This window comes from Taudactylus pleione, unplaced genomic scaffold, assembly GCF_031769625.1.
Source record: "Taudactylus pleione unplaced genomic scaffold, aTauple2 ptg000043l, whole genome shotgun sequence".
Lineage (NCBI taxonomy): Eukaryota > Metazoa > Chordata > Amphibia > Anura > Myobatrachidae > Taudactylus > Taudactylus pleione.
In genome coordinates this window covers 2,103,845-2,118,727 of record NW_028284445.1, presented here as the reverse complement: position 1 = coordinate 2,118,727, position 14,883 = coordinate 2,103,845, and the positions used below count along the sequence as shown (strand labels likewise).

The 14,883-nt window shown below is 41.0% G+C and overlaps 1 protein-coding gene across 4 annotated transcripts in view; it reads right to left on the bottom strand.

The window, feature by feature from the left end:
- Window positions 1-876: 876 nt before the first annotated feature.
- The window catches only part of PROSER1 (proline and serine rich 1), a 62,857-nt gene continuing 48,850 nt past the window's right edge, over window positions 877-14,883 (bottom strand). For 2 of the 4 annotated variants that reach the window (XM_088460176.1, XM_088460177.1), the window contains 6 exons: window positions 11,958-12,101; window positions 8,728-8,826; window positions 8,588-8,632; window positions 3,566-5,192; window positions 1,391-1,529; window positions 877-1,099 (listed from right to left, as the gene is read on the bottom strand). In XM_088460176.1, coding sequence (XP_088316302.1) covers window positions 977-1,099; window positions 1,391-1,529; window positions 3,566-5,192; window positions 8,588-8,632; window positions 8,728-8,826; window positions 11,958-12,101 — 2,177 coding nt within the window. In that variant the 3' untranslated portion in view covers window positions 877-976. The remainder of the gene's footprint in view (window positions 1,100-1,390; window positions 1,530-3,565; window positions 5,193-8,587; window positions 8,633-8,727; window positions 8,827-11,957; window positions 12,102-14,883) is intronic. The other 2 variants (XM_088460179.1, XM_088460180.1) reach the window with 2 other exon arrangements.

The following is a 14,883-nucleotide window of genomic DNA, read 5'->3' as shown; positions in this document are numbered from 1 at the left end:
TATCGTTCAGTGCTGGGGATCCTCCCTCATCCCCGAACATGCAACAACCTGACAATATCATCACATTGGCCTGCATGTTCGGGCGATGAACGACAATGACTAACGACCTGCGGGAGCGCACATCGTGGTCGTACGTCTATTGTTTTAGCATACGCATTGGCCGATATAGTGAACGATATCGTTAAGTCGCTTAAAATATCGGCAAGTGTGTGCGCACCTTTAATTGCTGAATCATGTGTTGCTAGTCAGTATATTACACCTCTATTCCAAAAAATGCTTGGCTTATTAACATCTAAACAATTTTATAATGTTTTTCTAAGACTAACAAGTTTCCTAACTAGGTGTTTCTAGTACAGGTCAATTCAAACAGCAGAAAGTCAGCCAAATGGGTGGGGTCCATTACTTGAGTACATAAGGACAGACAAATCATATCAAGAACCAACACTCTTAAAGAACCCTAAAAAGTAGATAATAATTTGCAGAGACAAGCAAACTGGTAAGCCATGACAACCATTAACAGTCTGACAAATGGGAAGGAGAGCAGGTTACACAGATTTTTCCTATTTAGGTATAATAATTAGAGCAAAAACTATATCTGTGCCATTTCTATACAGCTAACATAAAAGTAACCTCTATCATGTTAAAACCTTTGTAAGTAGTTAAATGTGATATTTTTATACACTCCAAATTGTGCGAGGTATGCTACTTTTTATGGACTAAAATAGTAAAAACAGAATAGTCATTAAAAAAGCAATCTAGAAAAAATAAATTATACCTGATCTGTAAAGGCTAATATTGTCAAATGGGTTTTTCTCTTCATCACCGTGTTTCATGATAAATATCTTTTGCGTTACGAGCTAAAACTTTCAGCAGTAAGTCTCATTAAGAAGGAAACATAAAAAGACCCCCTAGCACAGTCCGTGTCTCATCAGTGTTACTAAATGGAAGAACGTCTCTCGAGTTGAATAGTTTCAGATTATTGCCAGCCCCGCTGGGGCAATCCAGGCTGAAGCGGAAATGGTGTTCCGGGCCCTGTCGGAAAACCGGCAAAGGCGTCTGCTTGTGTAGAAAATCCTTCCAGGGCAGAGGCCGAATGTGCCTGGTGCAAGAGATAATTCAATTAGAGACTCTCATTAAGTAGAAGTAATGGCTTATGTACTTAAATGAATCAACACATTTTATTGTAGTAGCAGTACAAGGTGTGATGGAGATAAGTGTTATTTAGCGACGCTAGTATGACGTATCATTAGCTTAAGTATTATCAGTATGCCGGACCTATTAGCGGCTAGGCCAAAGTGCGCAGTCCTGTATCCTATACACACTTTAACACGACATGGGAGTAGTAAAGCGTATTGTGTATATGGGAGCTATGTGACATGCCGTATTTTACCTGTAATAACGCAGTTTGCGCCGCGGCAGCTGCGGCGGCGGCGGCTGCAGCGCTCTGCTGGTATCCTTGCAGAGACTGAGAGGAACTTTGTGGAAATCCAGGAAGACCAGAAAGAGAGAGAAGTGGAAATGCTGATGGCCTGGGGGGAGACAACATAAAAGAAAATCATAAGAAATAAACAAAAAAACTAATGGTAGTTATTAAAATCATATCCCAACTTTTCTCATGAGCCAAGTCCATCAGAAATAGGATTATACTAGGGGGTGATCGCGCTGAGGACCAAGCAGTATATAACTGAAGAGGGATCAGAGCAATATGCTTAACTCTCCCAATATTCATTGAACATATATTCTTACTCATTAAGGCGCCCCCTCTCGTGAATCAGTAATATATATATATATATATATATATATATATATATATATATATATATATATATATATATATATATATATATATATATATATATATATATATATATAGAAAACGGTCTTGGATGAAAAGTGCTGTGACAAAACAGACGCACAGTGATGATGCTATGGGAGTGTCGCGGGCGTGTCGCTGAAGTGTTTGCATACTCAGATGCTTAATTGTTCACAGCGAAATCTGCACCTGCCATAGGGCTTCTGCAATTTTGATGGTGGAAACGATGGTGGCGTCTAAAGACAAACCAAGTGGTATTACATCGTTTACAGACGCTGAAAGTGGGCGCTTCAGCCCTTGCACCTTCATATGCATGTTTATGCACCAAGGCTTTGTAGCGGTATTTGCATAAAGTTGCAGGCGGGAAACCGCCAAAACACGCAGCCATGGCTGCGTCTTCATCCACCTCTGAATCAGGCCCACAGTTCTCCTTCAATACAATAAATGGATACCCATCACCAGACTTTGCTTAGGGTCACTCTGCAATACCATGTGTCTAACAGCTTCTGCTGCCTTATAGTGAAGAGATCGTTTCCATAGGAAAGAATCTGCAAATAACAAGGTCACAGGAGCCGTCACATACCCTCTATTAAAGAGTAACTAGCCCTACACCAGCTGGAAAGCCTCAGGCTGCTAAAGAGACTCTGAATACAACCTAGGCAATATGTTGCTATCTAACATCTGTGAATTTACACATCCTGGTGTAGATTTATTCCCAGCACATACATATTATGCAGAGCTTTGCAGAGAATCCTTTATCAGAAGGGATCATTTTGTCAGGGGTAAATTTGCCAAGCAGTATGTTTTTGGTATGGGAGGAAACCACAGCAAACACAGGGATAACATACAAACTGCAAACAGAATTGAACCCATTACCACATCTCTGTGAGTCAGCAACGCTAACCACTGTGCACCTTACATTGCTGATCCCAACAAATTTTATATTAAAATAGAAATGTTAATTGGGAAACGTCTCTATTCAGAAAAAGGTTACCAAAATGCCAGTGAATGTTTATATTGAAAAGTGCCACATTTTATTGTTAACAGGGCACTCCCAACATAGGGACTGGTTCTAAGTTGGACACAAAGTGTCTGTATTTGCAGGTAGCAGGGGAAGCCAGATTTACTACCTTACGGTAATGCTTGTCGCCTTCAAGTGGGAAGCCACACAACCGACATCATTAGTATCAGCACTTGCAACAGGCCCATGTTAAGTGATATAGATCCATCTGAAATATACTTCCCTTCTCTGTACGCACAACCCAGGATAGCACGGAACACAAGCTAGACTCCCACACGTCAGGACAGTTCTGTGTGATTGCATTGTCGCCAATCATCATTAAGTCCTCCTGAAACATCCATTTCAATTTGGGGTACATGTACTAAGCCCTGGAGAAAGATAAAGTTGAGAAATAAAGCACCAACCAATCAGCTCCTAACTGTAATTTTTCAAACGCAGCCTGTAAAGTGACAGGAGCCGATTGATTGGTTCTTTATCTCTATCCAAGCTTAGTACATGTCCCCCAAAGACAACTCCAGCAAAGATCCGTCCAACTCACAATAGGACTCAAAAATGCATAAATTTGCATGCGCTGTATGCTAAAACTCGTTATATGCGTTTGTGCAAAGAGATTGGTCCTACTCAGAATAAGCCCCATAAAGTGTGACATCCAATAAATCTAATTAATGAGCATAACGAAAATAAGTTACAACTTTCAAGGCAAAAATATGTTAACAACAGTCATTACTGACCCAGCTTGTGCAACAAGAGCAGAGTTGAAGTTGGAACTGAAAGCAGAAGCAAATCCAGGTAGAACGGAAGCTGGAGATGGGGCTGTCACTGCTGCTGGCACAGTTGGAACTGCTGTAGAGGGAGGCTGAAGTACAGGAAAAGTTGGAAGAGCGGGTAGACCTGGATTGACTGATGGCGAGCTACAAGCTGGGAAACCAGGAAAAGATGGATTTGTTGAGACTAATGCTCCTTGTGGTACAGAAAACAGTGAAGGGACTGCAGTGGACAGGTTCAGAGGAAAAGGAGAAACAGCTGCTGCTGGTGCAGAAAGGCCGGGAAACACAGATGATGTAAGTGGTGGGGTTACAGAAGATGATGTAGTGGCAGACGTTAACATAGATCCATTAGGTGTTAGGTTTGGACTACCTGCAAATGGAGATCCATTAGACAATGAAGTGAAAGGAGAAAAAACTGGAGGAATTGCTGTAGAGGAGCCCAATGCTATGGAAGACAGGGTTGGGCTGCCTATGTTTCCGTTGATTGAAGAAAGGCCTGATAATCCTGGGTTCATTGAATTAGAGAGGCTTCCATGGCAAGGTGGAAAAATATGGCCCAGCATGGCAGGTAACCCTAGCGATCCATGCAATGGTGTTGCAGAGCGTGAAGGGCCTTTGAAAGCAGAAGGTGATGGACTACCTGGTTCGCCTTTAGTTAAGATATTGGATGCAGTCATGGAAGACAGACTTTGTTCAGACATGGAAACAGATGGACTCTGACCCTGTGAAACTATGGGAATGCAACTAAGAGGTGATGGAGTGGGTAACAGAGGTTGTCCTGGTATGGAAGTAGATGTAGAAATTGGATTTGATAATGATGGTGACGATGAACCTGAGAACATAGACATTTCTGGAGTGGTAGTCCTCTGAGATGTAGGTGTTGAACATGGAGGAGTAAAACATTTGTTTAAAGCTGAGATAGAATCTGCATTTTGAAGACTTGGCAATGGCAGAAGTCCAGGCACGGAAGGCGCATTCATTAATGATGGATCATTTGATGCTAAAAATCCTTTTAAAACTGACAGCAATGGATTGCCTATGTTCATTTGTCCAGCAGCTCCAGCAATATCAGATAGCATTGGACTAGCCATGCCCTGGAATGCAGGATTTAAGGACAACGGGAGACCAGCAAATATTGACGGCATCATATTGGCAGTGCTTACAGAGGCTGTAGAAGTTGTGGCAGAAAACGGGAGGCCCGGAAGTGTCAAGGGAGACAAAGTATCATTGGGCCCAGGATTAGCAAAGGGTGAGGAGGAACTAGCAGTAGATGAAAGACCAGGAAATACCACAGGGCTTGGCGTTGAAGGTGCACTGATAGCTGTGTGAGTACTGGAGGATATCTGAGCACTTTTTATAACACTTGGTGTAGAGGACTTAGGAGATGCCATGGAGGGTGTGATTTGCCCAGAAAATGCCAGGGAAGTAGGCATGTTCATTCCAGAAAGAGAAGGCGTTGTAGGAGTGGAAGGAGGGTTAATGGTTTTAGCAGGAGAAGCAGTAGGAGCTGGAGATGGTGTGGCGGAAGGTGTTGGGGGAGCAGATGAGTTGGTTCCATGTGGAGAATTATGTGGATTTCCCAAAGCAGTAGCTGCAATAAGAACACAAACAAAATAAAAAATTGTGAAATGATAATGAAAATACTATTGAGTAAAGCATCATACAAATAAATAATACTTAATCATTAGGTAAAATGATATACAATTGTAAAAACTTCAATTGTTGAACGAAGAGATTTGAAGACTTTATTATTGGCACTTTACCCCACTCCCCGCTCCACCATCTTTGATCCTATTACACTATTGTGAGTTTTTCTTTCATATGTATTAATATACTGGAACCGTGATGACATCATCCATGTCCAAATGAGACACATAACAGACAGGCTATTGAAGGGTGTTTACTGATACAGGAATCCCTTGACAAATAAGCATCACTCATTTTTCTTTTTGGTACGAGCAATATCATATGCATATTTTTACCACTTGTACGCTCTTAAATATTACACTACTAGGCGCATGTCCTTTCTCTACCATTTTGAGTTTCCTGACTGATCTACCTAACCAGTATGTTGAATGAAAACTTACCACCCAAACACCTAAAGGGGAAGTTTACTAAAGAACTCCTTCATCCGACTTTATACGATCTATTGCTTTTTAATTTTAGTATTATATACACAATAGATTATTGTATCTAAAGGTGTAGCTGTAGGCTAGCACCGCTACCAGTCCAGCACTCTCTCTCACACACACATATACATATGAAGTATTTGTCAGATATACAGTATGTCCTCAGTGCTCCTTGTATAGAATTTAAGTCAAGTACATCCAATGCCTATGCCTACAAGATGCCCATAATAATAGTTGCAACATACTCCCTGATTTGATTAACCCAGATCAGGTTGGTTTTGTGATGGGCCGACAAGCTCCAGATAACACACGAAGAGCCTTGAATGTCATTGAACATTTTTCACAGGTCGGGGACCCGCTTCTGGCACTTTCATTAGACACCGAGAAAGCCTTTGATAGGCTGAACTGGGGATTCATGAAGGCTGTACTCTCCAAATTTGGTTTTACAGGATGGTTCTTAGATACCATTCTTGCACTTTATAGTGCTCCTGGAACACGTGTTTGTTGCAATGGTTTCTTATCTTCTTTGTTCCCTATAAGCAATGGTACCAGACAGGACTGTCCTTTATCTCCCTTGATTTTTGTTTTAGCAATAGAACCTTTAGCAGAATATATCCGCACTATCTCCCTTCTTCATGGCCTTCTTATAAACGGGTCACACCATAGAATTTGTCTTTTTGCGGACGATGTCCTTCTGTTTGTAACACATCCGGAAACCTCTCTTTCAAATTTACAACAGCTGCTTAATAGTTATTCTGCGGCCTCATATTATAAATGAAATACATCTAAAACTGAAGTATTAGTACTAAATGTCCCACCCCAGTTTCTGTTTTCTCTTAAATCTCGTTATAATTACAATTGGCAAACACAGTCTCTCCGCTATCTCAGTATTTCTTTGTCAGCTAAAGAAGACACTCTCCTTGAATTTAATTATGGCCCCTTATTGAACCAATTTGTTATTTACACAAAAGATTGGATGAATCACGAGGTTTCCTGGATGGACAGAATGGCGGCCGTCAAAATGACTCTTCTCCCCAAACTTATCTATTTATTTAGATCAATTCCCAGGACCTTCCCTCTCTCATGGCTAAATAGATTTAATGCAGTGCTGAATAATTATATCTGGAATAATAAGAGAGCCAGGATTGCTAAGAAATATCTGATGATGTCTAGATCATCAGGGGGTTTGACTTATCCCAATTTAGCACTTTACCAAACTGCATGTCTGATCGATCAACTTAGTGACTGGTCAAATGTTCTCAATCCTAAACCTTGGGTTAAGTTGGAAAGTGATATGTTAGGCAAATTCCCCCTCTGTGATTTACTTTGGGTTCCACCCAGCTCTAGAAAGTCCTTAAAAAATATGTCTAGAGCTACATTAGCTTCTTTAAAAGCGTGGGATAGTCTATCTACCCTCCTACAATTTAACCTGCCATCTTTACATCTCTCTATTCAGGGCCTCTCACAATTAATTCCAAATTTAAATTTATCTTCTTGACACCCCAAAAGGTATTCGTACCCTTCATGATTTTTTTTTTATAAATAACAGTCTCCTTTCTTTCGCCCAATTACAAGCTAGGTTCTCTATTCCTTCTAGAGATTTTTACAAATTTTTTCAAATCAGACATTGGGTTCAATCTTTCCCACATTTAGTAGGGTTGACTGGTATGATCCCTTCTCATGTTTGTTCACGTATATTCTCAATTTCTCGCAAAGGGGGTATATCTTTCTGGTATTCTTTAATTCTAACAGCGGAAGAACCAGTTAAGATACCAGCTATCATTACATGGGAAAATCATTTAAATATATGTTTAGATCCACATGTATGGTCCCAATTATTTTTTTCTATATTCAAAATGTCTAGATGTATCTCTCATATCGAAATGTATATGAAATTATTCTATCGTATTTATCTGACCCCAGACAGATTACACAAAATTTGGCCTTCCAAATCTAGTTTATGTTGGCGTTCATGTGGTCAAATTGGTGAGATTCTCCACATTTTCTGGAGTTGCCCTGCTATACGTCCCCTCTGGCTGGAGGTAGAAGTTTTGATTCTGGAGGTTACTGGTTTGCGGCTGTCTTTTGTCCCCAGCCACTGCTCTTTTACATATATTTCAGGAATATGTTCCAGTCAACCACAGGTATTTTATAGGACATGTACTTATTGCTACTAGGGCAGCCATCGCTCAATTCTGGAAGAAAGATAACCCCCCCCCCCCCCTTCTTTGATAAAGAATAAATTAAATAAATTAAATTAGCGTTTTTTGATGGAAACGCTGAATTGTCCATATTCTCCCACTACTAATTCACCAATGATAAAATGGTTCAGTTGGCATGAGTTCAATACGATGGGTCCATGCCTCCCAGTAAACACAAATTGATACTCCAAGGTTCTGATATGTTCTGTATTTTGATTTGGCTGTTGCAGTTGTGGAGTGGTCCCCGTTATTAGTACATATTATCTACTACCTTTGATTGATATTCTATATTTGGTATAATATAATGTAATGTTTTATCTGTAATTTTTTTTTCTATTGTGTTATTTTATTGCCTGTACCCCCATTCCATTTTTTTTCGGTACCCCTTCTTTCTTTTCTCATTTGAAAAAAAAAAAAAAAACTAACAAAATATTCAATAAAAATTAATGTTTAAAAACAAAATAAAAAAAAAATAGTTGCAACATGCAGTGTGATCTCAATTTATACAAATAAAAATCTTCCATCGCAAGATGGACTCAATTGTGCAACTTTTAATACGGGAATACACAACAAACTTAAGCGCAAAAATTTCAAAATATATTTGATGCCTACTTCTTTCCTACAATTTGCCCCATCATTAGGAAGGTATCCTTTACCTTGATTGGCTGTAGCTTTTGGTTGAGCAGCAGGATCTTCAATTCCTAGAAACGTGCACACACACAAAAAAAATCAGTCTGAGAAATGATACAAATATCTTATGTATACGGTACCTATACCATGATGCTATCCTTCTTACCGGTGGCCAGGGAGGCAGGATTAGGAGAATAAGGGGGTGGAGGCAGAGTTCCGGGAGCTACATTTGCAACTGAAATGAGACTACCATTGATATATGCACCTATTGAATAAAAACAAAATATGTAAAATGAAGAACTGTGGATTAGGAGTAGAAGGTTAACTTGTTCTATGGTTAATAGGCTCTTTCTACTCTCAATTTGATATAATGATCCCGCAAAGGTGGTAACACCAAGATTTTACAACTAGTGTGTATATGCAATGTACAGTCTTTTTTAATGGTACTACAGTCTATACATATTTATCTTCATGTGCAGTTTGGAAGAAAAAGGTATGGGGTTTATTATTCCGAAATGCTTGGATCTAATGGTTTCTGTATGGGGTATTTGTTAAAATAATTTAGGCAAAGTGATACAAATTATGTAAGTTGCATTTATAGATTACTCCTGTCTTTTATCATGCCGCCCCTGGCACCAGAGCAGCAACTAAAAATGTGAGCACCTGGTGCAAAAAGGAAACTGATGCCTCCTAGCCTTCAGCAGGATAAAATATCCAATTCCTGCACTACACCGACATACATTTCGTCACTCATCTCAAAATATCTCCCAGCTCTACTTCTCCGCTCTGTGTAAGATCTGAGTCTCTCATCCACAATCATTACCTGCTCCTATTCACGGTAACAGGACTTTTTTCAGGCTGCCCTCCCATGCATAGTAACACTTTCCTCTAGTCTCCAAACCTTCAAGCAATTCCTGAAAACTCATCTCTTCAGGCAGTTTGTTAAATTCCAGTACCACGCACATAACCTCCATAAGCTAGCCTACCCAATTACATCCCCTCTATACAGTTCACACATAAATTTACACAGGTTCTCTTTCTACACTCACACATCCTGCTGACCCCTGGCCAACCTTGTTGTGTGAGTGGATCACGCAGCCCACCAATAACCTCTGCAATCTGGCTGGGCCAGTAGGCAATATATATCACTTATCTTCATGTATTAAATGCCTATGGCCCTCATTCAGAGCCACTCGCTATTTGCGGTCGTTCGTTCTATAACAAGGGGTGGCTATTCAAATGAACCGTTCGCTGTTTGCGGTCTGTTCACGCCTCTAGGTCTGAACGAGCGAACAAAACTTGCGGTCGTTTTTTGAAAAAATACGCCCCCTGGCCGCTCGCATCCTACGTCATGTCCGCTATTTATTAGATTAATCGAGTACATCGACCAGGGTATGAACTGCTCGCTATTCTTGTGGTTGGTTTTTGCTACCACAATTTTGCGAGCAGTTCTGGCTATAAAATAACCCAGTGACGTGGTCAATGACGCTGCTGTTTTAATTATGCACACCCATAAAACGCCCGTTTTGACCTTTAAGCACGCCTGCGATCGGATCTCCACTCCCCGTTTTCAAGCACCTTCCCCTGTTACCACCCACATACGCCTCCTCCTGTCACTGAAATTATCAGGCATTCGCTATTTTGCGAGCACATGAATTTTGGCCGCACTGAGTGGTTCGCGCATGCGTATTACGATCCGTACGCATGCGCAGTTGGGCAAACATCGCTCCGAGCGAACGAGCAGCCACTTGCGTCCGGCTCTGAATCAGGGCCTATATCCCTATAGATTGTAAACTTGCAAGCAGGGCCCTCTTACCACTCTGTTAGTCCCCAGTCTTGTTTTATTACAGTCTTGTTCCCGATTGTAAAGCGCAGCAGATTATGCTGAGCGCTGTATAAGTAACTGTTAACAAATCAATAAATAGTAATAAAATAATAGAACCCAAAGTCATCAAAACCATCCAGTCTCCAGTGAATGGGAATTAATAATGTAATACACGCATCAAGGCTAGGTCTGTGTTAACAATACTTCTGCTACTTCTCACCTCAACCCATGAAGAAAAGCAGCATCTAGGAACAATGCCCTAGTATTCTCAGCACCAGAAGCACAACACAAAACACCTTTGTTTTGCACTGGCACACCATGATGATGTATCTTTAAGAAGTGCATTGTAAATGTCACAAGAAGTCTTATAGCCATACCCTTTTAGTAATATCTGATCCAAGTTATTAGTTGTTGTACTAATACTGTATACTGTTTGGTTTAGGATTATTTATGAATTAAATAAATCTTAAGTGAGAGGACATCAGGGTGGTCTTCATTACATGGGTCACTTATGTGCGTGTGAAGCACCTGGAAATGCACATACAGAAGGCCTATTGCTTTAATGGCTCCCATTTAGCGGAGAAGCATAATTGCAGGTGTTTTTGCAATCTATAATAAAAGTCCCAATGTACAGTGCCCTGTGTAATAAACGCCGTGACTCCTCTGCCATGCCTGTGCTGTCCCTCCAAAAAATGTCGCAATCCTACTATGGCCCAAAGCAGCAATCTTTCATTTCAGAAATGATCTTCTCCGTCTACACGCAAGTAACCTCATGAAAATCTTCATCATACAGCTTTTTCCAAGATCAATTTGCACCATTCCCTTGAAACTCTGCCCTACTACTAGTGATGACTATTTTGTTTACTTCGGTTTCTGCTCCTCACAGCTCTGAAGATCTTTGGTTGTCAAGGAGAATATAATTTGATAGTGTATGTCAGCAAAATGGGTCAAACTGATGATACGAAGCAGAGCAAGAGTGGATGGCATGACAGAGTCTGGGGGTTCGACGTGAAACCCATACAACCAGATCAGCCCGCTTTGGCATCCACCTTTAGGTACACAATGCTCACTTAGTGAATATGAACAGCATTGTATGTGGGTGGATGAAGGCTGTGGTCACTTTAATCTTTCTTCACATCTTAAAAGTTGGGGTGCCATGAAAAAAAAAATGCTTATACTATAGGGGGCTGTGATTCAAAAAAGTTTGTGAACCACTAGGTTCCCAAACCTAGTGGTTCACATCATAATATAATTAAAAAGGCCCCAAAAGCCTAAATACAAAAAACAAACACAACAGTAATGCCAAAAAAAAAAAAGAACCGTGCAGCGACAAGGAAACAAAACAAAGGAACAAAAAGTTTACAGTTTTGAGTAACCAAACAAAAAAAGAAACTGAAGTATGGCTAATTTATCCAGGCTCCATAACCGTGTCTCCAAAGTATTGCCTCTCTTACAATTGTCAAGCCGTATTGCCTCAAAAGCACACTGAGCTATATTCTACGCTCTGTAGCTTACAGCATCTGGTGTTGTGCAAAAATGATCATTTGCAGAAAATAAAAAAATTTAGTTACTGTAATTCTCGCTTTTCTTAGCCCAATCCCGACAATTCGTACTATGGGTTGCTGCCCCTTCCCCTTCAGATAAACTTTGACCTTCTCCAGAGGTACTTAAGTTTGACTGTTCCTTCTTTAACGCCATTGACTTCCCATAGCAATCTAAAAGATAGAAGAGCAAGAAACACAAAACAGAGCCCTGACACATTGTATTATTCTGACCGCTCTGCATTCCGTAAGGTGTGTCAACAGAAGAATACATTTTTATAAACAAATAATGTTTTTGGTAAAGTTTTGAGTGACGTTTCCTACGTGGCTATGAGGTGGTGGAGACTTGCCTTCCCCCTTCCTCGTTGTCCCATCATGTGACACACAAGCAGCATGCAAAGGGAGTTCAGTATGATGCCTGGGACATGCAGTGGAACTATCACGGTGTGGCAAAATAATAATTACTAAATTCTCAATAACTAACTCTATTTGTCTATCTTTTTTGTAATGTGCTGCATACTATAGCCTCTAGATTGCAAGATCTTATGAGCACCCTTTCATTTTGGATTTTTGTTAGCATTATTATGTAATATATGTGTACCTCTTACAAATTATACGGCAACTATGTAAACTGATTGTGCTCTAATTGTACCAGACAGTAATATTTTTTTATAGCAATATTAACCATTATAATGGTTATGGGGATGAAATCAGTATGATTTACTGCCGGTCAAATCCCGACAGCGGACAGGCGTCGGGATTTCTACGCCTGTCATTAGACCCTTTCCGGGATTAGAGAGTCGGGATGCCGAAAGTCAGCATTCAACAGTCAGCATCCCGACTGCATACCATGGAGATAGCGATAACGGTTAAAGCAGGGGTGTATTCAGGGAGGAGGGGGCTCTTGTGCAGGCTCCGTAAGGGGCCCCCTCTTCACTACCCGGCGGCCAGCAGCGCACTGGGCGCAGCAGTAGACTTTGGGCACTAGGCTGTGCCAGAGTCTGCTGCGCATTAGCAGGTCATTGCTAATTATGCAATGAAAGCACTGTAGTGATGGGAACAGTTTCAGTACGAATCAGAAGTGTCTTCAAACTGTTGCTCAAGTCGCAGCAAATAGCCCCTCTCGGCGCACCAGATCCCGTGGCGACTCAGCCGCGCCAAGTGTTTTTCTTGTTCAAAGTGTGCGTCTTATTTGCATAAACAATATAACTGGGAGTGACAAGACTACATTGCTAGATTGCACTGATCAATTTCATGTGCGACATTTGTGCTCTGTCTGTGAACGAGTCTGAATCTATATATGAAGTGCTACGTTGTAGCAGCTCCGGCCGTATCTCACGCCAAGTTCCGCTGTGCTTCATCTGCCACTTTGTATGTATTTAAAACAAATTCCTGTGCAGTTAATGTCGCAGCGCAGCGTCTCTAGTACACCTGGAGTGATGTATTAATGTATTCTGCGATGTGAGTAAGATGCATAATTGAAAGAAAACTATGGTTTGTGAACACTGGATTCTTCCGACATCAATCTACACCAAATTGTTACATATGCAACCACTGTAGGACATTGTTGCAAATATCGTCCAACGTCTATTATCACTCTACAAAGTGTGAGTTTACCCCTTTACAATATAAGTCTGTACAATTACATAACACACACTATTTTTTAAATTATTTTTTCACATCAAATATATCTTCTTGTTATATCTTATTGACTGTCAAAAAGCGCCGGAACCACCTGTTCTACCACAATAAGTTAGTTGTCAGATCAGATCTATTCCCAAATATGGAATATTATGCAACTCCTCCAGCACATTACTTGGTTGATGAATGCTAAATGATAAATAAAATGTACATCTCCTTCTCTGCTCCTGCTCAGTATTTAGGTTACAACAATTACCATGACAATATATACATCTCCTTGCTAGTGTTTGTTGTTCCCTTTCTTTTTTCAGGCTTTTCCTTCGTGTATATCTTTAAGGCACTAAACATGCACTCAGCTCATAGGCAGCTTATACACTCCACAAAGTGATATTCGCAGCTACCTCTCACTCGCTATCTACCGCCCTTCCTCATTGGCCTTCATATAGGTCTCCTTCTCTTTAATCCCATACTGCTGAAAGATCTAGCACTATACAGACCTCCATATATGTCTCCATCTCTTTGCTCCCTCTCATCACTTCCCAGAGACAGCAATAGACAGTCTTTTCATTCACAGGGTTTATTTTTTCACCACATCACTCCTCCACAGTGCGCCCCACAGAACTTCACTAACACACAACCTCTCACTTTCATCAAGCTTTGGGGCTCTTCTGCTGCCTCAGCCTCCCCTCACTTAGGGCTTCACCTCCTTTATTATGGGGCTTCCAACTTACTTTTTATTTTAGCCATGGTGTCCCTACAGTAACCCCTGCATTAATAGTTGCTGGGGACTTCTCTTTGGGAACTAGAACCCCCTTCACCAAAAATTACCCTGCCTTGTGGGGCACTAGCCCTTTGTTTAGTAATTAGGACTTATCCTGTTCTTTATGTGGTGACTTCCCTCCTCTTCCTCTCTTGACTTTACTTAGGCAATATGGAATTTTGTCATGGGGCCGCCTTGCTTACTAAGGCTATCTTTTCCTTTTAATTCTGGTGCCCTCATGGCAGTGGGCCATGCAACCACTATTTCATGATGCTGAGGAAGCCTGGGGCCTCCTCCCTCTATCCCGGAACGCCAGAATAAAATGGCTGTCCCCCTTTGGCAGCTTATTTATACTCTAATACCCAAGGGACTGCCAAGCATAATAGGGCAACCTCCCTACCGCATCGCCACACCTCCTGCAAGTAATGATTCTCTAAACATCATGAGAGAGAGAGGGTGCATGGACTAATGCCATAAAGCAGCAGAACAAGAGGAGGGGAAGTCCCACAATAAGCTTGGCTGCATCTCCACTCCCTTGAGTGACAAAGCTGCCTG